This window comes from Stegodyphus dumicola, chromosome 4, assembly GCF_044657685.1.
Source record: "Stegodyphus dumicola isolate Sdum_Otavi_A_Nest chromosome 4, ASM4465768v1".
NCBI classification, from domain to species: Eukaryota; Metazoa; Arthropoda; class Arachnida; order Araneae; family Eresidae; genus Stegodyphus; species Stegodyphus dumicola.
This window is the reverse complement of record NC_140771.1, coordinates 58,580,991-58,603,104: the sequence shown is the minus strand read 5'-3', so window position 1 is coordinate 58,603,104 and position 22,114 is coordinate 58,580,991. Positions and strand designations below refer to the sequence as shown.

At 31.3% G+C, this 22,114-nt stretch overlaps 1 protein-coding gene across 3 annotated transcripts in view; it reads right to left on the bottom strand.

Annotated features, from left to right (window-relative positions):
• Positions 1 to 22,114, bottom strand: part of LOC118202658 (uncharacterized) — a 123,759-nt gene that overhangs the window by 78,381 nt on the left and 23,264 nt on the right. The window contains exon 1 of one of the 3 annotated variants that reach the window (XM_085814965.1): positions 14,504 to 14,639. The exons of the other annotated variants lie outside the window; for them this stretch is intronic. Coding sequence (XP_085671091.1) covers positions 14,504 to 14,624 — 121 coding nt within the window. The 5' untranslated portion in view covers positions 14,625 to 14,639. Of the gene's footprint in view, positions 1 to 14,503; positions 14,640 to 22,114 lie in introns of those variants that run through there. 3 annotated transcript variants of the gene reach the window in all.

Here is a 22,114-nt window from a genome sequence, read left to right as displayed (position 1 = left end):
TTTTAATTTATATTAATTACAGGTTTTCTTACAGTTTTCTAAAATCTATTATTTTAAAATTAAATTGTTAATCTTTAAGCTTGCAGGCCCAGCCCGTATGTTTTTGTATTTTTAGGACTAATAGCTCATCGCTATTTATTTTCGTTTTGATTTTAATTTTAGACTAGATTTAGGAAGTTTTGATTTTGATTAACATATTTTAACACCTTTATGTGTCATTCTGAGCGGACGCGTCGGGAAATTGGAACAGAGAATTGAGACTATTAAAATTTCCAAGACACTTTGTCAAAAAATTTTTTTAGCGAAAAAGTTTCAATTGTCTGTTTCGGCGAAACGCGTAATGGGGTTAGCTTGATTCGACGTTCAAATAAATGAAATTTACCTTGAAAAGCCTGTTTGGAAGTCGAATTGGGCTAATTTACCATTTTCCGCTTACTTTTTAACTTTTTCTGTTTTTTAATTTTATTTATGTTTTACGTGTCTAATGATTTGCTTTTCATGTGTATTAATTTTTGAAAACGTCTTAAACCTTTTGGAGCAGCAGCTCTTGGTAACTTTTAGGCGAGCTTTCTACAATTTTTATATTTTACTTATTTTGCAGCATATTGCGCAAGATGTTTTCTAGACCAAAATTGGTTTTTCAAAGTTGTTATTACTGCTTTGCTTGATAAATAATTTATAAATATATTTATATACGTTTGGCGCGGCCGATTGAAACCAAAATACGAGGTGCACATCTACATGTTATAGTAGTCTCATATACAAAATTTCAACGTTCTGAAGCTACTCGTTTTTGAGTTCTCTCTTCAGAATTCAATTTAAAGCAGTTTTTTAATTTTTTTTTTTTTTTTTTTTTTTTTTTTTTTTTTTTTTTTGGGGGGGAGGAAAAGAGTCTTTTATTCTGTCCTTACGTACAGATATCATGCAAAAACATCGTTAAATTGCATTCGAAAGCGGTCAAAGTGGATATTTTCGTTGAAATATGATGCCTGAAGCTTTTCGCGATTACAATACTCCCTTTTTACTTCGTACAAGGAAGTAAAAACAATAAATATCTCGAAGAAGTTTGACTCAAACGAGTTTGCTGAAACTTATTACGCTCTCGCTTTTTTTTTTTTTTTTTTTTTTTTTTTAAGTTTTATTATCAAGCATCACTTACTTTGTACTTAGGCCATATACAATTCAACAGCAAAATTCCGAAAATTATAAAAGCAGCATTGCAGATTACATTTATAATTAAGTTTATCATATCAACATTCAGTTTTCTTATTAAGATGGTTTTGTTGCGTAATTACTCCACGTTTAGATAGCTACAAAGCAATCTGGCAATAAGCGTAACGAAATAATTTTCTTGGTTCAATTGGCATCACTGTTTATGTTTAGAATTAATTTTGGTTTTAAATAATAAATTCGTAATAAAATTCTAAGAAGAAAGTAGATTAGTATCTATCAATTCTCAATGCTGTGGTATAAGGACGTAATGCTTAAAGATAAAGTAAGTATTGTAAGGTTTATCCTAAGTTTTTAACAGTTATCTTTAGTTAAAGCTGCTTTCCTAATCTTCCTAATTTCGGCTTACAATTTCCTACCAGAATGTGTTTTTAGAATTGCGTTTAATGCAAATGAGTAAGAGCGATATTTAAGTCGAAGTTCAACTGAGTTAAGGGCCGTTCCACTGGGGTTTATCTGAGCTAACGGAGTCAGTTCCATGTGTCGACTAGCTCTGCTATGACTGCAGCTCAGATTTTTCAACTTGCTGCCCGTACGGGTTTTATGTCTTTAGTAAAACTGGTTTAGGAGATGGGTTGTCTCCCAAGGTTCTTTAATATACTAAGGTTAGGCCAGGAACGGAAAAAGCGTGCCATTGGTTGCTGGTAGTGACGTCACCCGGGAGACAAGACGCATCGGCCGACGCGTCTGCTACATGATTTTGGTAATGGAAAAAATGTAAACTAAAGCAAAATGATCATTTTATATGTGGTAGATATACCGGGTATATACTTTCCGATTAAGTATTTTGTTAAAAAAAATGTTTATTTTATGCACAGAATTCGTACGAATGCTGAAAATAATTGTAAACATTAAATTCTTTTCGTAAAGGAAAGCATTAGAAAATGAAAAACGATATTTAAGTTAATTAAGGGAAATAAATATTGTAAAGCAAGGTATTTTTCAATATTTTTCGTAGTATTGTTTGCACTAAATAAATCTTGTTGAACAGAACACATGATGGCATAACTGCTAAGACCATGGTAGAAACATAATCAAAAAGTATTATTCTATTTATTTTCATTGCTCATGCACTTTCCATGAGAAATATATGATCGTGATTTTCAGTTCAAATTACATATCTCAAGCAAAAATATATATAAAAAGATTTGACTTAACAAATTCATATTTAAATACCATAAAATTCTACAAATTTCTTAATATCCGTCATTATACTTTTAAATAGTATACTTATCACATTCTTTTTAAAGTGAAAAGTCACTTCATACTGATTCACTTCAGATTTTAGCAGAAGTGCGTATATTTTCAGTATAATCTAAAAGTACTCTTATAATCCCTTACACTCTCAAGATTTCTATATAACATTTATCCTGACGTGATTATTTGCTATAGTAAATAATCTTCGATATTGGCATCCTATTCTTCCTTTCATACATTAAAAATGGAACAATTAAAATACATTTTCTTACACATATACACACAATAATAATAATAATAATAAACTTGCCTTACATCTTAGTTTCGGCCCACCAGCGGCCGAGCGGTAAAGTCGCTGAACACTGGGTAGTTCGGTTCGAATCCCGCGAACGGGCTGGCTGCATGGGTGTTTTCGTGGTTTTCCTCATGTGTAACGTGTATACGAGCCAGTTTCCCTGAGAAAGTCCTCCACGAAGGCATCACACCTATTACGCAGATAGCCCTAGTGTGCTTTGCCATAATTAAATACACCACCACATCTTAATTTCAATTCAGTCTGTACACAAATTAAATATTTTTAATTACTAATGTATTTTTATTAGCTTGTTTCTTAAAATACTTTTGTTATACTCGAAATATGTGTTCAGTATTGAATTATTTTTCTTTCTCTTATAATTAAAAACAAGTTATATGGAATCAAAATTAAAACATATGCAGCAGTTAAATAACACTGAACAGAATATCTTACTTTCTCTTTCGCTATTTGTATTCTAGCATTATACACAGATTTGTTTTCCTTCAGGTTCAAGCATGTGTAAGTTATATCAATTAAATTACATCACACATACCTGTATGCATCAGTTAAATAACACTGAAGGAAATATGTCACTCACTCATTCGATGTTTGCAGCATAGTGTGGTCGAGAAATTGTCCTTTCCTCACGGTGAGGCATGTATTAGTTTACTTAGTTCGCAAAGCTTAACCCAGACGCTGCTTCAATACATAGAGTTACGTTTGGGATGTAAAGAAAGTAACCAAAACATGTGAATGAAGTTGGATACGCAAATTTATTAACTAATCATTTAGGTACTCAGTATTGGTAAACATGACACTGAGTTTAAATATCTCACTACGATGTAAGTCTCATACACAAAATGAAGATTATGATAAAAAATGATTTAAAATGAGAAATTTTTCAATTTAAATGTAAAATAGCAGTAAAATGAAAAATAAATGTAAAATTACATCACAGTTATGTATGAAAACTACATAAATTCATTAAAAATAGTTATTTTATCTGATTGTAAAAAGTGTTTTCCGCCAAAAAAAGTATTAACGTGTATAATTCTGACACAACGCTATAGCACAATTTGCCACTTCCGCTTAGGTATAATAGCAAATTAACAACACAAATCAAATCAAACTGTTGATGCAACGAAAGTAAACAAACGCCAAGAACTAACTCTGTCACCCACATGACGTCATGCGTATGTGGCATAACTTTCTCCCTGCACTGCGCATCGCTCTTGGGCCCCCCCTGGTTGTCTCCGTTAAATAAAGCCAGAGTTAAGGCTCGTTTCCACTACTGCGTACGAACGCGTTGCGTCAATTGAAGACACGCCTACGGCATCCGTACAAGCGTTTCCACTGCTGCGTATGCGTAAAATATTTTCATTTTCCGCCGCTAGGTGTCACTGTAATATTTTGGCGCAAGCAGTTCGCAAGTTACGACGCTGAACATCTGAATTTTTCCAGCTTAAGCGAGTATTGTTTGTTTTGGATTTGATATGGAATTTTAGATAAGTAAGGTTATAATGCATATTATGAACATCACGAATTCCATAGAAGCTAAACTAAATTTAAAAAAAAAAAAATTGTGTTTCTAGAAGCCTTAAATATTATGAAATAATATATATATTATTAAAACTAAAATGTACTGTTAGTGAAAAAGTAAACAAATAAATAACATAAAATAAAAAAGTTAAAGGGATTAAAAAATAGTTGGTACTTTAAAAGTACAGAGCAACTGTAAGGAAAGGTTCACAATATTTAAGCAAAATTTGCTATGCTTGTATACCGCTGACTTCAGGGTCATAGCTGGATAATTTATTAGAAATCTCGTTTGTTTTAAAATGCACTATGGGCAGTTATATTTTATACATAATCCATAAAATATTATTTTTAATTTAAACATTTTTAATTCATATCTCTTTTTATACAAGAAGTTATAAAAATAAGATTTTTCTCTTTATATATACACACATTAGGTAAAGAAAATGGAAATATTTTATTAATTAATTCCTGCGCTTCTGCAGGAGAGGACTGAATTTAAAAGCAATTATTATAGTAATTTTTTGTTAAAAAAATGTTTAGGGCATTAATACTGTCTCATGTTAATTGGAATGAAAGTTTAGAGTCGTAAACATCCCAAAGTCTGAGCACATGTATATACATTCACATAAAAGTGAAACGAAAATATATATATATATATCTGCAGGGTTTCAAAATAAATTAAATTTAAATAATTCTCTTGCGCCATTGCTGCAAGGAATGAAATTTGAATTTAACAAACATTTTCTATTCGTAAAAATTAAAAGTTAATTAAATTTAAATGAAATTTAATGCAAACAAATAAAGGATTAATTATTGCTGCGAACTAATATACAATATCATTTAAATTCTGAGAGCATATGTAAATCAAGTGCAAGTATCAAAATCCATGAATAAATATATAATTCCAAAAATTTATTTATCCTATTATTCAGTTATGCATTTTTATAAGTTTTTTAGGATTAAATCTATCCTATTATTCATTTATGCATTTTTATAATTTTTTTAGGATTAATAAGCTATCCTATTATTCACTTACGCATTTTTATAATTTTTTTAGGATTAATAATCTATCCTATTATTCACTTATGCATTTTTATAATTTTTTTAGGATTAATAATCTATCCCATTATTCACTTATGCATTTTTATAAATTTTTTAAGGATTAATAAATTTTTGGAATTATATATTTATTCATGGATTTTGATACTTGCACAGCAATAATTAATCATTTCTTTGTTTGCATTAAATTTCATTTAAATTTAATTAACTTTAAATTTGCTTTTTACGAATAGAGAATGTTTGTTAAATTCAAATATATATGTACAGGATATGCTTTAAATTAGTATTATATAATTTTCAAACTTTTTTGCGGGAAAAATTTAAATAAATAAGAGCATAAATAAAACAATATATTTAATGCATATAATAATAGAAATAAATTATAAAACACGAATATAGATCAAATTGGAATAAAAAGGTAAGAAAGTTGCAGACATGGTGCAAAAAGCGTATGGGATTCGAACTCACGACTCCAAAAAGTGGACATCGTTACCATCAGCTTTACCACTAAGCTAGGATTACACGTAAGTCGCATGCATATTTTGGGTTATATACATCATCAAGTAAATCAATTCTTAAAACTTAAGTTTTTTGGTCCTATTTCACTTTGCTATTGTCTGAAAAATTCACCAGAGTTTGTTCTTCAGCTTCTAGTACATTTTTTGGAAAAATCATTATCTTTTAAAGTGGCGTTCCGATTGAAGTTAAACGGGCTGCTAAAAATATATTTCATGTGCTTACAAATATATGTTATCCAAAAAGATATATTTATAAAGGGAAATACAAATTTAACATACTCTTCAATGAACTGGAGTATTTAAAAGGCTATCAAATTTAATTTATAATTAACGTTTTTAGTTTTTACCTGTTTCAAAAGAAAAAAATAGCAAATCTTTTAATCATATCTAATTTGCTATAGCAGTTTGATATAGTCAGACATTCATTTTCATTAAAGCTAAATGAGTATGCAGAACTAAAAAATGATTATCAGAACAAATTTTGCTATTTCATGGACTTGGAATGATAATTTTTGCCGCTGATTTTCTTGAATGAACAAGTACTGTAGTTGCAGTTATCTTGTTTTACTTATCATTTTAAACTAAATTCAGCTGATTGCTGTCATTTTCAGCACGCAGATTTCTCGCTATAATGTTAATTCAGAAATAAGTATTTTTTAGCAAAACATTCTTTCCCTATTAGCGAGCGTTCATCGCTACTTCTGCCGCCATTAATTTTTAGTCACTGCACCTGATTGCTCCTTTTTCACCACGTGACCCCAACGCAACCGCAGACATACGGATAGAAGTTGAACATTGTTGAACTCCATCCGTATGTCATCCGTCACCGCACACCGACCGGATTGCAGATGTCAATCAAAGTGAATTCGCTCGCTGATTGGAGAAACGCATACGCACCGCAACGCATACGCAGTAGTGGAAACGGGCCTTTACTGACGAGCGCGTGTTTGCCTTTTGGCTACGTCTCTCTCTCTAAGCTATTACTACGCTCGGCCGTATTTCAGGTCCTTTATAGCTTCGCCAAGCTTATTTGATATTTAAGAGCCAACTACTTAGAAATCTTGATAGCTTCGGCCACCTCTTTGGTGCTACTTTGGTACACGGTTGCACGGATTTTTGGCGATTTACGTTGCCGCAGTTGTTGGTGCGGTTTTTACAATCGTCACCCATCTTGAAAAACGCTGTTTTTACGTATTTTACGCATAGTAAAGTATTCGAAACTTTAAAAAAATAAATATCGTTAAAAATAATGGATTATTTTTTTCTTGAAAATGTCGTTTTTTAAGATGGCAGGCAAATGTAAATAAATACATTTACTATGAGTATAAAATACTAAAGTAAGGTTAAATTATTACTTTCATATACTAGCTAAGAAATAGAATAAAAACACTGCTATAAAAACATTGCACCAACGTTTAATTGGATTAAAATATTACTTAAATTGAATATCGAATTAAAAACATCATACCAACTTTTAAAAGAATTAAAATATTACTTAAATTGAATATCAAATTACCAACTAAACTACCTATCGAATATCGAATTACTAACGAAACCATACTAACGTTTAAAAGAATTAAAATATTTCTTAAATTCGAATCCTTTAAAATAAGTTTTATAGGATACTAGCAGCTTCGCTGCCAGCCTTCGTCTGACTTTTAAATGTACCGGAAAAATGGCAGAAGGAAACACCAAATGTTAAATTTAAAAACTGCGTAGAATTTTACTCTGCAGAACAACTTCATAAAAAAAAAGTTATTACGTATAACAAAATTACAATGAAATAAGCAATATTCCTTAATACAAATATTAATTATCCTAATAAATAAATTAACCAACTTCACTTTGCAAAATCTTCAGAACTCAAATAGTATAAAGGAGGTTAAGAACTTTGGTTCCTAAAAAAATCACTCAAAACTTTTCAATATCTTAAAAACAGTGAAATGAAGAATAAATAACATAAAAGAATACAAAAAACAAAAAATTCTGAGAAGCAAAGTATATATAATTAATGATAATTTATCTTATATTTTCAAGAGAAAAAATTGCAATGAAAAAAGCCATATCCTTAATACAAATATTAATTATCCTAATAAAAAAAATGGTCCTACTTTGGTAGACCGTTGCACGGATTTTTGGGGATTTACGTTGGCGCAATTGTTGGCGCGGTTTTTACAATCGTCAGCCATCTTGAAAAACTCTGTTTTTAACGTATTTTACGCATAGTAAAGTATTCGAAACTTTAAAAAAAATTTAAAAAATAAATAAATATCGTTAAAAGTAATGGATTAACTTTTTGTTAAAAATGTCGTTTTTTAAGATGGCAGACAAGTGTAAATAAATACATTTACTATGAGTATAAAATACTAAAGTTATTATTACTTTCATATAGCAAAGAAGAGAATAAAAACACTACTATAAAAACATTGCGCCAACGTTTAATTGGATTAAAATATCACTTAAATTGAATATCGAAATTAAAAACATCATACCAACATTTAAAGGAATTAAAATATTACTTAAATTGAAATAATTTAAAGTACGTTATACAGAATATAATTAACATTAAAGCATATATGACAATAATTATCTCAGCAATTTTTGAAAATAGTTTATTAATTTTTTTTAACAAAAATTGAAGGATAAGTAAAAGAAAAATATGTACTTACATTTTTTTCAGTCATTTAACCTGTCGTTTATTGATAAGTACCACAAAAAAAATCGGAATCATAATTTAGATAACAATGAAAAATATTTGAAAAATGTAATATCAAGGGCAGGAATAAAAAAATTTTAAAAACAAAAAAAATAGATAAATAGATAAAGCAATTTAGAGCCAAATTAATGGGTCATGAAGATTAAAATTAAAATATTTGAAAAAAAAAAAACCCCTCCAATAATAGGTATTGTTTTTAAGATTTCGAAGATCCTTTAACCCTCCCTGAAGTACATGCCAATCATCCCAGTTTATATCTCGAATAATTTCGAGAAATTTAACATACGGATGCTCATTCAATGCAGAGCAAATTTTCCTAAACAAATACCAGGCTATGTATCCTTCAAAATCTCCTCGACGATTGTAAACCGTCAAAGAGTTTTTGAAGTCACGCCATTGTCTTTCAACTGTATTAGTATAAGCTCCGGTTTCAGGATCTACGAAATGGAGTGAATGGTTAACTTGCAAGTGATTGAAACCTTCTTCGCTCAAACGGTCATAACCTTTCCAGCAGTCCGAAATAATCTGGGTTCCCGGTTCGATCCAATCCTTAATTAAAGCGAAAAGAGTATCCGCTGTTCTGTCTGGCACAGCAACCAAAAAACAGCGACCTGAATCGCGCTCTATTCCCCCCAAAACCCACTGCCCTTCAACGAATCGACCCTTGATAAACTTTCTTTTCAAGACTTTGGCCTCATCAATCTACACAATTTTCCCTGGTCCTCCGATCTTCTCCGTTTTAGTTTCTACAAAATTAATTAAAATGTCGCTTACATAACTGCGCCAGTCGGCTACAGCTTCTGAAAAAATACTGAGCTCACATTGAATTCGATCGCACGAAGAACCCATGAACATTTCGTACACTAGAGCTAAAATGACAGCAATTGGAAGTTTACTGCTGGTAAAAAGGAGGAATGTCTAATACTTTTTTTTACCGTTACAGCGGTTATTTCTTCTACCGTGACCACAATACCATATACGGCCGTCCTCAGAATCGGCTCTTTTAACCATCTTCATCTGTGATCCACATTTCTTGCCCTTCATTGAAGAAGCAATTAGCGAGGTTTCCTCCAAAAATTTAAAATAAATTTCCTCTGACCCTTGTAACAATTTATAAATAAATCTTTGATTAGAAAAGCCAGGCTGGCCAAAATAAGTTCTCACAGGACAATTTTTTTGATTCCGATACCAAGAATCCTTGGTACCTACCAATAACAACATTCATCCTTGAAAGAGACATCTTTAAAGGAATTTGAAGATATGAATTAAATTTTAAAATGGCGCGGTAATGCACAAATTTTCAGTAACCAACCAGGGAGCTGATTACAGCTCGTTAATGCACAAATATTCTGTAACCAATCAGAGAGCTGATTACATCACGCCTAGAATTAAAATTATTTAAATAATCATACATAATAAAACCATTTTTCAAAAAAAAATGCAAAATTAAATTGTATTTTAATACTTAACAGCAATAAATAATGTTTAAAACATTAGATTAAATTTATAGATATTAAAATCAATTACTTCTAAAATCATGGACCTTATAAGAGATAGACTAACCCAGTGGGCAGGGCGCGCGTCACCGACATGTCGGCAAGAAAGAATAGGGACTATCTGGTCTACTTTAACACTGAAACCTATGGCGTTTGTATCACATAACTGTTTTTAATTATTAAATGTGATACGTTGTATAGTGATGAGATTATGAAAGGCACGGTTTTTTCCAAATAGCATTTAATATATCTCGTTAAAGCACTTTTTACTGCATTTCGCGCATTTTTTTCACGCGTAATTCTTCTACAAACATCTTTACTTTGGTAAAACAGTAAAAACTCTAAGCACAAAATTTATGAACTCAATTTTGCGTACAAATAACGTAAAATTAAATAAGATTGATAGTACGTGATGCTTTGAAATAAATAAGGTAAAATTAAACAAGATCTGAAATTTTTTTTTTTAATTTAATGACCATTTTCAAACAGTGATTTTCAAAACTATAATAACATTATAAAACAATCATTTATTTGAATATATCATCATTAACTTATTAACATTAAAGTGGAATACTTATTTTAGTAATTTATAAAATTCGGAGCATAAAATTTTCTGAGTGTAATGAAGGGGGGGGGAAATAAAAGGTAAAATAAAATCTAGAAGCACTCAGATTTTATATTACGCCCAAAAGGAACCTTTTTTTAACGTTTAGTGAGTTACCTATATTTATTGAATATCATGTTCTTCGCCCGTAAACCCCATACATTTGAAAACAGTTTATCTTTAGAATTTCCGCACTGGAGATAAAACTGTTATTTTCCGTACAGTACTCGCTCTGTTGAGTTTGTTAATCAAAAATTTGTTAAAGTTTTAAAAAATATAAAATAGATTAAAACAAATTGGAAATTCGGCCTATGTTCGGGTGGAGGTTTACATTATTCAAAATTTGATGGCTCTAGATACTGTCGTTTTTGTCACAGTGCAAGAAACATATATGTATTAATGCAAATTCTTCATTATTTAATTCCTTTAAATATAATACATGGTGATAATATTTGGTAACAACAATTTGCAAGGAGACGGTTTGATTTGGTTTATTTAATTACGGCAAAGCACACTACGGCTATCTGCCTAAGGGAAGGGATGCCTTCGTTAAGAACTTTCTAAGAGAAACTGGCTCGTATACACGTTTACACATGAGGAAAACCAGGAAAACGCCCATGCAGCCAGCCCGTTCGCGGAATTCGAACCTCGGACCGAACTACCAGTGTTCAGCGACTTTACCGCTCGGCCGCTATTTGCAAGGAGAGACGGACATTTATAGTAAAAGAGCCCAAAATGCCGTCGAAACTAACCCCTTTGAGCTAATAAATTAAATTAACAATAAATAAAAAAAAATCTTATGCAGAACTAAAAATAAATTTAAAAAATAATCACTATAAAATACAAGCAAAATTAATTATTACAGTTACATACAATTTTAATATTAGAATTAAATGTATAAAAATTTTTAAGGAGTCAGTGTTTATCACTATGATGTATTTTGAAATTAATTGAAATATAATTAATTCCTTTACAGAAATTGTGCTATAATACTTATCTACAATTTTAAAAAAGCAGCACAATTAAGAATTTTAAACAAAACTTTTAAAAATTCGTTTTTAAATATTTTAGTATTTTTTACTTATTTAAACCAATAAAAAGCATAAAAATTGTTTGTTTGAAATTTTCTATTAGTTCAGATTTAAAATATTATTTTCTAAAAGAAGTAGTTACAAATTTCCTTACAGCATAGGAAAAGCTAAAAAAATATCCGGCCCTGAAAGAATGCAATAGCTTTATAATTATTTGGAACGCTAATTATGCTTGATAAATATGCTAAATTTTTAAAAATCAATCTAAGTTTCAAAAATAAAAATATGTAGAAATTCTAATTTGTGAAATGAGGCGCTACAACCAGCTTTTTCTTGACAATTATACACGCTGCAACAGGCAACCACTGTTAAATTTCTGCAAGTCGTCCCTACTCCTCCGGATGTAGGTGACGGCCGGGAACGCCTCAGACGAGGGAGAAAACCCATTTGGGTTAGTCTATTTCTTATAAAGTCCATGTTTAAAGTAAGGTGACGTGATTGATTACATCATCCACAACATAAAATTTCATAAAATATCATAAACAATAAAATTTTTATTTCAAATAAAATGCAACATTAAATTGATTTTTAATATTTAGAAGGCATAAATAATATTTAAAACACGGAATTTATGCATAATAAAACGCATTATTTTTTAAATAAAATGACAACAAAGTATCGGTTACCATCATGGAGGTAGGAAAGGGAGGAGGGGCCATTCCGCGCTAGAAGTGAAGCACTGCTTTGAAGCTTGGATCACCAGACGGGGTGTTCTTTGTTTACATTCAGAAGCTCGCTTGACAAGATTCTGATAGTATTCCGACACACGACAGTTCCATAGAAATCGAAAAAGGGACACTCTCGCATGAAAGAAACATTCATAGTGTGATGGATAATAGCAATTTGTATAGTTTACTGACATTTACGCAAAAATCACATCTTGGTTATTTTTCGATAACTAACAACAGCGATTTTGATTATGAATTTGTTTTATAAAATTCTAAGCTGTTGCACTACAAAAATATAGGTTTTAAGAAAATTGCTAAAAGAGATCTGCCAAAATTTATTTTCTAGAAGATTTGAAAAGTTTGAAACTTGATGGCTAAATGTAAATATAAAATTATGTATGTTAAAATATTTGTAATTAGGCACATAGGTCAGATTAAGTTTTTATTAAATAGAGTAACGCATGCAAGGGCTATCTGCCTAAAGACAGAGATGCCATCGTGGAGGAATTTTGAAGAAAAACTGACCTTTGAGTGGGTATTAAAAATAATACTTATAATTTTCATTCAAATTATATTCATATATATTTTTTATGTAAAACTTTCGGGTGTGTGCTAAATTAGTGTAAATTACTTTACGCGAAAAATATAGTGAATACACAGAAATTATAAAGATTTGCACATGCCGGAAATGATAAATAGGAAATATGTATGGGTATTTATGCACGTGCTTGCAAAAAGCATGTATCTGCCTTTGACAAAATACTTAAATATTCATTAAATTATTTATAAATGTATTTGAAATGAAGAATTTATTCACTTATAAACAACTGTGAAAGTATCGTGAAGAAATCTAATGATTAAATGTATCTAATTTATAATGATTATAAATGTTATCTAAATGTATAATAACCTTAATATTGAATTGTAAACATAAATTGAAATCCTGTTGACAAATACGTTATAAAACTATTTAAGCAAGAATTGTTCGTATTGGAAAGCAATCTGTTAAAAGGTATTGTAAAGCAAATGCTATAAGATGCGCACTTAAGAACGTAATAAAGAGTTTTGGAATATGTATTGTTGAAATGAAGGGTAAAAAAAAAATCTGATAAGTATAATTAAAAGAATTATTCCCTTTACATTTTATAATAACTCAGTTACAAGTTTTAAATAATACTTAAAAAAAAAAAAAAAAAAAAAAAAAAAACTTATTTATTCCCTTTCAGAAATGTTCAGAGAAAGTCAAATACTATTTAATACCTATTTAATTATTAGGAATTAGCGAAATACTTATTTAAAATATTTCGCTAATTCCTAATAATTCTCTAATTTAAAATGAACCGAATAGAGCATTAATTATAAATTGACTTACATTTTTCGATTTAAAAGAAGCCAAAAAATCATGTCATATTTAAGAAAGTATTTTAGGAAGAAGCTCTATAAATAGAAAAGAAATAATGCATAATTTTAATATTAATAATACAATAAACTTTGATCTTAATTTTTGTACCTTAACCGAATAAAATTGAATTACCTTAATTTTTTTTTCTAATGTAATTAAAGAAAACTTGTGAAAATATTTCATTCAAATTAAACCATTCTGAGAAAACTGTCCTGTGAAAAGTATAGCATTTTATTCCGTTCAGAATGAAATGTTGTTTAAAAATATGTTGTTTTCACATACTTAGGACTCTGAAGTGTTGTAGAAAAAGAAAATATATACATTTATATGTATATTTGCGACGTAGTTACAAAATATTTACACCCGAACGCGTCAAATCCCATAGAACTCAATGGTAAATGACCCAATGTTTTGGTCACCACGTAGGGATCGCCGGTGCTTCAGAGCAGGGTACGGAGAAACTTGTTTAGGGCGACACCATCTTACTTCCTACCTCCATGGTTACCATAAATAACTTGTCGAGAAATGGGTTTACCATAAGTCGTATCACTCGCAAAAAAAAAAACTCCAAAATCCGTGCAACCGTTTACCAAAGTAGCACCAAATCTCCTAGAGTTGCTTCCAGCAATATTGCTTAAATTTAGAGAGAAGATAGGTATTATTTCAGATAGAAGGAAAGCATTCTTACAAATTCCATGAATGAAGATGACAGAGATTTTATAAGGTTTCTCTGATGGAAAGATTCTGAACAGCTTACGAACAGATAGTACAATCCATTCAGAAAACTGCCCCTCTGGAGATGTCTTCATCAGTTGAAGAGGATCCAAAAGAAGAAAGAAAACTTTCTTTGCCTAATGAATCTCTTTCTGCCTCGCCAATGAACCAAAAACTGTCGTGACTTATTATGTTACCTTCAAGATTTCTGGAATGAACTTTTAAATTGAATTAGTATTGTGAACTGAGAACTTGATTGCACGTTTTGATTGCTAATTATACATTATTAATCAAAAGGAAGAAGAATTGTCGCGTAATTACTCCACCTTTAGGTAGCCACAAAGCAAATTTGGGAACAAGTGTAACGAAATAATTTTCTTGATGCAACTGGCATCAATGCTTATGTGGTTTTAAAGAATGAGTTCCAAATAAAATTCTAAGAAGAAGAAGTAGATTAGTAATCTATCCATTCGCAACAAGAAAGGCTGTACAAAACCTTTTTTTTTTTCGGGGGGGGGGTCTTTTTATTATTAACGTTTTGTGTATTTACTTTAATAATATTTGGTGGCGATAATATTTGGTGGCAATAATTTGAAAAGTGACACACCGTTTGATTTATAGTAATTCATAGTAGCCACATGCCAATGAGCCTATTAATCTTAAACTCTTTCCTATCCGCTTTTTGCTTTAGTGTTTGTATTGTGTATAAAAAATTTATAAAAAGCAAAAAAAGTATAAAATATAAAATACAAAAAAATTATAAAAACCTTAAAACTTATAAAAAAATATTATGATACTTAAGTTTTTATTTTCTCATCTCTATCCTTAAACTTTCTCGAGCCTGTGGCTCCCTCTATTGAGCATCAAGTAAATCACTTATGCCAAATTTTTCCTATTTCTGCTCACTTTTAGTAATTCTGATGTGGAGGTAAATGGTTTTGAACCATAGGCACTCCGAAATTTTCAAATCATTGGCATTGGCAGTAATTCATAGTGAAACTAATATCCCATTCAGGACTAACGTCTCTTTTGAGCTAATAATCGAATATATATTTTACTACTTTCACGCCATCTTATTTATTTAAATAAATGAATAACTTTTATTTGATAAATCAAATATAAAAGAAGAACATGTAGTAAGGATACAGTTGCTTGATTTTTAATATTCACTTATAGCAAAATCAAATTAAACATACACACATAATGTTATGAATATATTTTATGAAAAATATAATGTAACTTATTTTCTCATCAGAAATCGCACCCATTTTACGTGTTCTAATGATTTAACGGTCAGATAGCGAACCGATAATTGAAACATCCCGTTTTCAACAAAAAGCGACAAAGTTTTTCAATTGATTTTCGCTCTAATGCCACTCTCTCCCACTTTTACTGGACCAGAAATTCTCAAACTTTTCCTTGCACTGACCCGTTTTAAAAGAACAGTTGCCTTCATCAATCCCTTAAAATTTCTCCGTATTATGTAATTATAACACAAATAATTGCGCATACATCACAAAAGATAAAAATTAGACTACGGATATAAACATACTTTATACACTCGATAAAATACTCATATGGATTCTTCATCAAATTCACAAAGTGTCGTCATTTATTGCTTACTTCGGAATCTGGCCAATTCATTTTGGACATTCAATTTGGACTGTAATAAATACATTATCTTTCAAACCAGGTCAGTCTTGGTCAAGATCATATATAGTATTATACATACTATTCTCTAAGAATTAAGTTTTAACCTAAAAAGATCAAACCAGTTTTCAACAATAAACAAAATAATAAAAGCCTAAAGCAATACTTAAAAATAAAACCCAATATTTCATCTCTCTTACAGAATTCTGTTAGCATTCCATTTTGTGATTATGTTAACTATTAACACATTAACAGAAGCACACGAATTAAATGAAGTTGTGGAAACAGCTAGCAATGGGATTTTCTTAAAAATACGTCCTTAGAGTTCTAGAAATAAGACGAAGAGTTTTATAAGAACTCTCAAATACAATGGGTGGGGTTAGTTCAAGCGGTCAGACATACACTGGTGTGCAAAAATTAAGGACAAGATGGCTTTTTCAATGTAACTTTGTACAAAAGCTTTCCAAATCAACACATTTAATACCGTAAGATCCCCAATACGTAAGGACATGAGTAATGTAAGCAACACTTACTAAAAGAGAAATCCGAGGGATAAAAAGAAGCTTTATTGAAAAAGTAGCATGGAGCGCAATGCGACTGAAGGCCGAAACATCCCTGTGATGGGTGTCCAGCAAGAAACATCCGGTCTTTAATAGGGGATATGATCTCCCCTGACTGCTAGACAGGTTTCACAGCGTCTGCCCATGCTGAGAATGAGGGTGTCAATGAGTTGTTGAGGCATTGCTGCCCATTCGTCTTGCAGCGCCAATCGAAGTTCCGGAATCGTTACTGGTGGTAAGGTACGAGCTGCCAAGCGTCTGCCTAGAAAATCCCATACATGCTCGATGAGATTGAGATCCGGAGATCGTGCCGGCCAATCCATACGTTCAATATCCTCACTCTGTAAGAGCTGTTCGGCAGCTACTGTGCGATGATATGGTGCATTGTCGTCCATAAAAAGGAACTGCGGACCCATAGCGCCTCTAAAAAGACGCACATATGGAAGAAAAATCTCGTTAACAATAACGGGTCCCGTTGACTGAGCCTGCGTCGAAGCTCTGAAGGTCTGTACGACTACCAAGCATGATGCCTCCCCAAACGAGAACACCGCCACCTCCATACCTGTCCCTTTCAATGATGTTCGAGGCATGATTGCGGCTTACCCGCTCTCTCCAGATGAGTATGCGATGAGAATCGCTACTCAGACTGAATCTGTCTCATCTGTAAAGAGTACTCGTCCCCATTCATTGTCTCTCCAATTCCGGTGTTCCCGGCACCACAGAGAACGCCTTCTCCGATGAGCAGGCATTAGAGGTACACACCAAACAGGACGTCGTGCAAACAGACCACCACCGTGCAGTCTTCTGGCCACGGTAAAACGCGATATCGGTCGTCCAGTCGCCTGTGTCGTGTGTCTAGAGATTTCTCCCGCTGACTGCCGCCTGTTTCTTCTGGCTTGTAAGGCAATATACCGGTCATCTGCAGGTGTGGTTCCTCATGGACGACCACTACTAAACCCCCGGATAGCTGTTCCTGTAGTTTGAAATTGTCTCCAAAGTCGTGAAACGATGCTGTGAGCAATTCCGAACTCTGCAGCCACACTTGTCACACTGCGGCCTTCCTCCAACTTCCCAATGATTCGACCTCGGGTAAAAGCATCCAGATGTCATCTAACAGATTATTTATTCGCCATTTTTCGCTGAGGCAGCAACTCGGTGTGATTTTAACTGCTATACGGCGTGCAATCTCTTTGCCAGAAATACTGATCTTACACCGACAACATGCTTTATACTACTCAGACACTCCCCCATTAAGTCTACCTGCATATCTGCGCATGTGCTACCGTACATCACCTTACTTAATCTCCTGACTGGTCTTTCTGTCCGCTCTGCCTCTTCGTTCAGCTGATATGCTAATTTTTCGACTTCGTCCTTAATTTTTGCACACCAGTGTATTTCACAGCATCTCCGTATAGTACATTCCATTTAACACAACATTCTTTTACTTTAATTAGTCACGAACAAAAGTTCGACACTTTTACGTGTTTAATTCGCAGAGATATTCGACAACGAATTTTAGAAGTCATTGCTTAAATCTTTTCCTATACCTATTATCGATTTCAATTCACAATGCTTTGAATGCTTTGGAACAAATTTTTGGTACAACAATAAATCAAAAGTTATTCGTTTTGTTTCTATATTCGGTAAAAGAGCGTTGGTGATTAAATTTAGCTGAGCGTTTTATTTTGATATTCTCGGTTCATTTAAACTTGTGTCTGGAAATACAGTACGTAAATGTATGCAGCTTTTTCAATAAGCATAATTAACATTTCTCTAATATAAATTTGTAACCTACCGGAACCATACAAAAAGTTAATTTTATTCACAAGACCATCCACAACATAAAAAATATTTTCATAAAATTCTGCATGTTCTGAAAAATATGTGCATAATTGGATGAACCTATCTAGGGCCAGGATTTAAGAAATAAAATCCACAGCCATCTTTTACAAACATATAGTACAAAACAATTTATATAAAATACTTATTATAGTATGAGCAAACGTTACTCAGAACCGATTTTAAAAGCTTGTACCTTGCCAGACTTCCTCCAGAAAAGTACACAAAATTCATTTCAAACGCAGAATTTTCTCCCTGAACGTTTTTACAGCTGTGTTCAAAATAATTACTTCCGTACGTTCTTATTAAATAAGTTATTTTAAAGTTTTTTTTCATTTTTAATAACTCTTATCTGAAGCATTTTATAGGCATTAGAAAATATTCACGAAAACAAATTTTAATGGTTTCTCCCACGAACTGCGTCATGCATCGCTTTTCTGTTTAAAAATAAGTTTCCCTTTATAGCGCTGTAATGGGAATTTAATCAAAACTGAGTACATGATCTTAGACCTTGACGCACATCCTGAAGAAAAGCTTGTTTATATTTTAGCAGCTGAATCACTGCTTCGCCGTAATACATTTTGAAGACAGATACCCACATATGGGAAACTAACATGGCAGAAATTTTCAAGTAATTTCTTGCAAACTTTCCAATACTATTTTCAATTATTCCAAATCGAAACATATATACATTCATTTTTATTGTCACATAGAAATTTTAAAAAATACACACTTTTAGGTTAGAGATTCTACTAAAAAGAAAGGTAATAATCCTTTTTGGTAAACTTAGCAAATTTCACTGAATTTCTCACATTTACCGGTAATCTTACATAATTTTCAAATGAAAATGGTAAATTTGAAGAACGTGGCACAATTTCTAACTTTTGCTGATGACCAGTGCGTCTAATAATACATATAAACAAAAGTGAGAAATTTCAAATTAAGATGATACATTGTAATTTTGAAATATTTTTGTTTTAATTCTGATATGTGTACTTTCTGTTCACACATTTCGACCTTTTTGCCCCCAAGCACCTCTTTTACCACTACTAGACGATCATTCCCCCTTCCATCTTTCCAAAAATTCGAAAAACACATATAATACATATATATATATGTGTGTGTGTGTGTGTGTGGTCTGATGCCTGCTAGGCATTCAAACTGACCCTATTTTCAATATAATATATATATATATATATTTAATGTGTTTGATAAATTAAATTTTAAAAAAACACAGAAAATGCCGATAAATACCACAATAATAAAAAAAAATTTATATTCATAAATTAAAACTCAATATTTAAATAAAAGGCTGACTGCGCATTCTTCCCCTGAAACTATAAAATATCCTCTAGGTGAGAATCCCCCTTAGTTGAGGGCCTCTCTGTTACAGGATCGTTCCCCTTTCGTGATCTAATCTTGATTTAACTATTTTTTGTTGTTTTTGTTTATGCATATATTTAATTATTTTCTCTTCAATATGTGTGTTATACAGGTTGTCATAAAAAAACTTCTCCGATATACGAATTAGCGGCATATCCGGTCGATCAATCGAAATGAAATGTCGGCTCAGGCAAACAGCGTTTGCAAATGCCAGATATAGTTATTTGATGGTATGCGCTCGACACTGCCATGAACCATACAGCTCTGAATGGTTTACAATAGAGCTCTATATGGTTATAGTTACAGTGAAAAAATTTCGAAATTTTCCAAAGCGACATCTACTTTTTTTCCTGCGTAAAATGATCAATGCATTGGAAAACCATAAAAGGCGTTGGAATGATATACGTATCATGAAACTGCCGGCGTAGAGCATGAAAGCCCCTAATACAAGATATTTATTAGGGGCAGAGGAATATGAACAGAACAAAAGAACATTTTTGGAAATACAGTTAAATATCAATGCTTGTGTATATAATCTGATGGGCAACACAGGGATTCTGAAGTAACTATTCATGAAATGTGCACTATTTAGTTTTACATGTTTCATACCAGGATTTTGAAAAAAAAAAAAAAAAAATTGCTCGCAAACATACATGTTTCCAAAAACATACATCGTGAATACGAATTGCTTGTGTAAAACAAGATATTTTTCTCTACGCAAGATTATCTTTTAAAATTCCATTTATATTCATTTTATTTACATTACATATCATAACTCTATACAATCTATTTGCAAGTTCGCACACAGTTTTAATGTTAACAGAGAATGAAGTAGCAAATATACTGAAAAGAAACTTGAAATCTTGAAATTTGTTCTCCAAGTCTTCTGATAAAATAGTAACCAAATCCGCATTTTTCTTTTATTTACATGAATCTATCTAATTTTAAAAGAAAAGTAATTCTCTGCATGAGAAGCTATTTGGACAAATCCGTACTGATGTATATTGGGCATCAAAGAGAACATGGAGGCATTTTCCAAGTTTTTCAACTTTTAGTTTTCGGGAAACAATAATACTGACTTCGTAGCTACACTAAAAAATTTAACTTCAGTGTTACACCATTTTTAATGGTTTAAAGTAAGAGGTAGCTCCAAAACATGATTCACTTGATCTTACCGTTACGCTAAAATTTGGCGAAACCATCTAATTAGTAAAACGTTTTACCATTTTTAAAAGAATACTTTGCAGCCAATCAAAGCAGAGCATTAAGTCCATGCCTGGTCTTCCCGTGATTCGATCTTTTGAAAATGCAATGGCGACTGTTTACATGTGTTAACGGATAGACGATTGTGTATTCTATAATTATAAGGTATGTATATTTTTGGTTTGTTTCCATTTTGATTTATGTATGTGCATTAAAATTTGTGTATTTTGAAATGTAAGATACAACATAGTGTTAAAACGTTTTAATGATTTTTTTTTTTTTTTTTTTTTTTGGTGAATCGCGTTAGTACTAAAGCCTATTTTCACCTAAAGGGTTATTACCATGTATATTAAATATGGTAGCAATAACCCTTTGGTTATTACTACTGTATTTAACATAGCTGAATAGAACTCTGAAAAGAAATTCCCAAATATTCTTAGTAAAAACACTGTTCATAACATAATGTGTATTTCTGTAAATTACATTATATTCATTCTGTTGGAAACACAGAATTCAAATATAGAATGTACTGTTAATAATTACTCGTGGATGTAAACAGCGATAGAATAAAAATTATATCCACTCTTGTGACCTTGAGTAAGTAATGTCTTGATACATTTATTAAAAACTTTTGAAAAATCAGAAAATTATGTGTGTATGAATGTATATTTTATGTACATAGTCAATGATTTTAGAGTTAATTGCGGAAAAAGTACGTAAATTTACAAGTTCCAGAAAATTTTATTCAAACTAATAGTTAGTTATTAACTATTTAACAACAGTTATTATTAAGTAACAAATAATAGTTATTAGCTATTATTTATAGAATTAATTTTATTACAAATAATAACTACTTTACAATATACATAATGTGTATTGTAAAATAATAATAAAACTTTATTTTTGTCAATTTAACTTTTAAAAAGTGTTCTATAAGAATGCAAGTGATG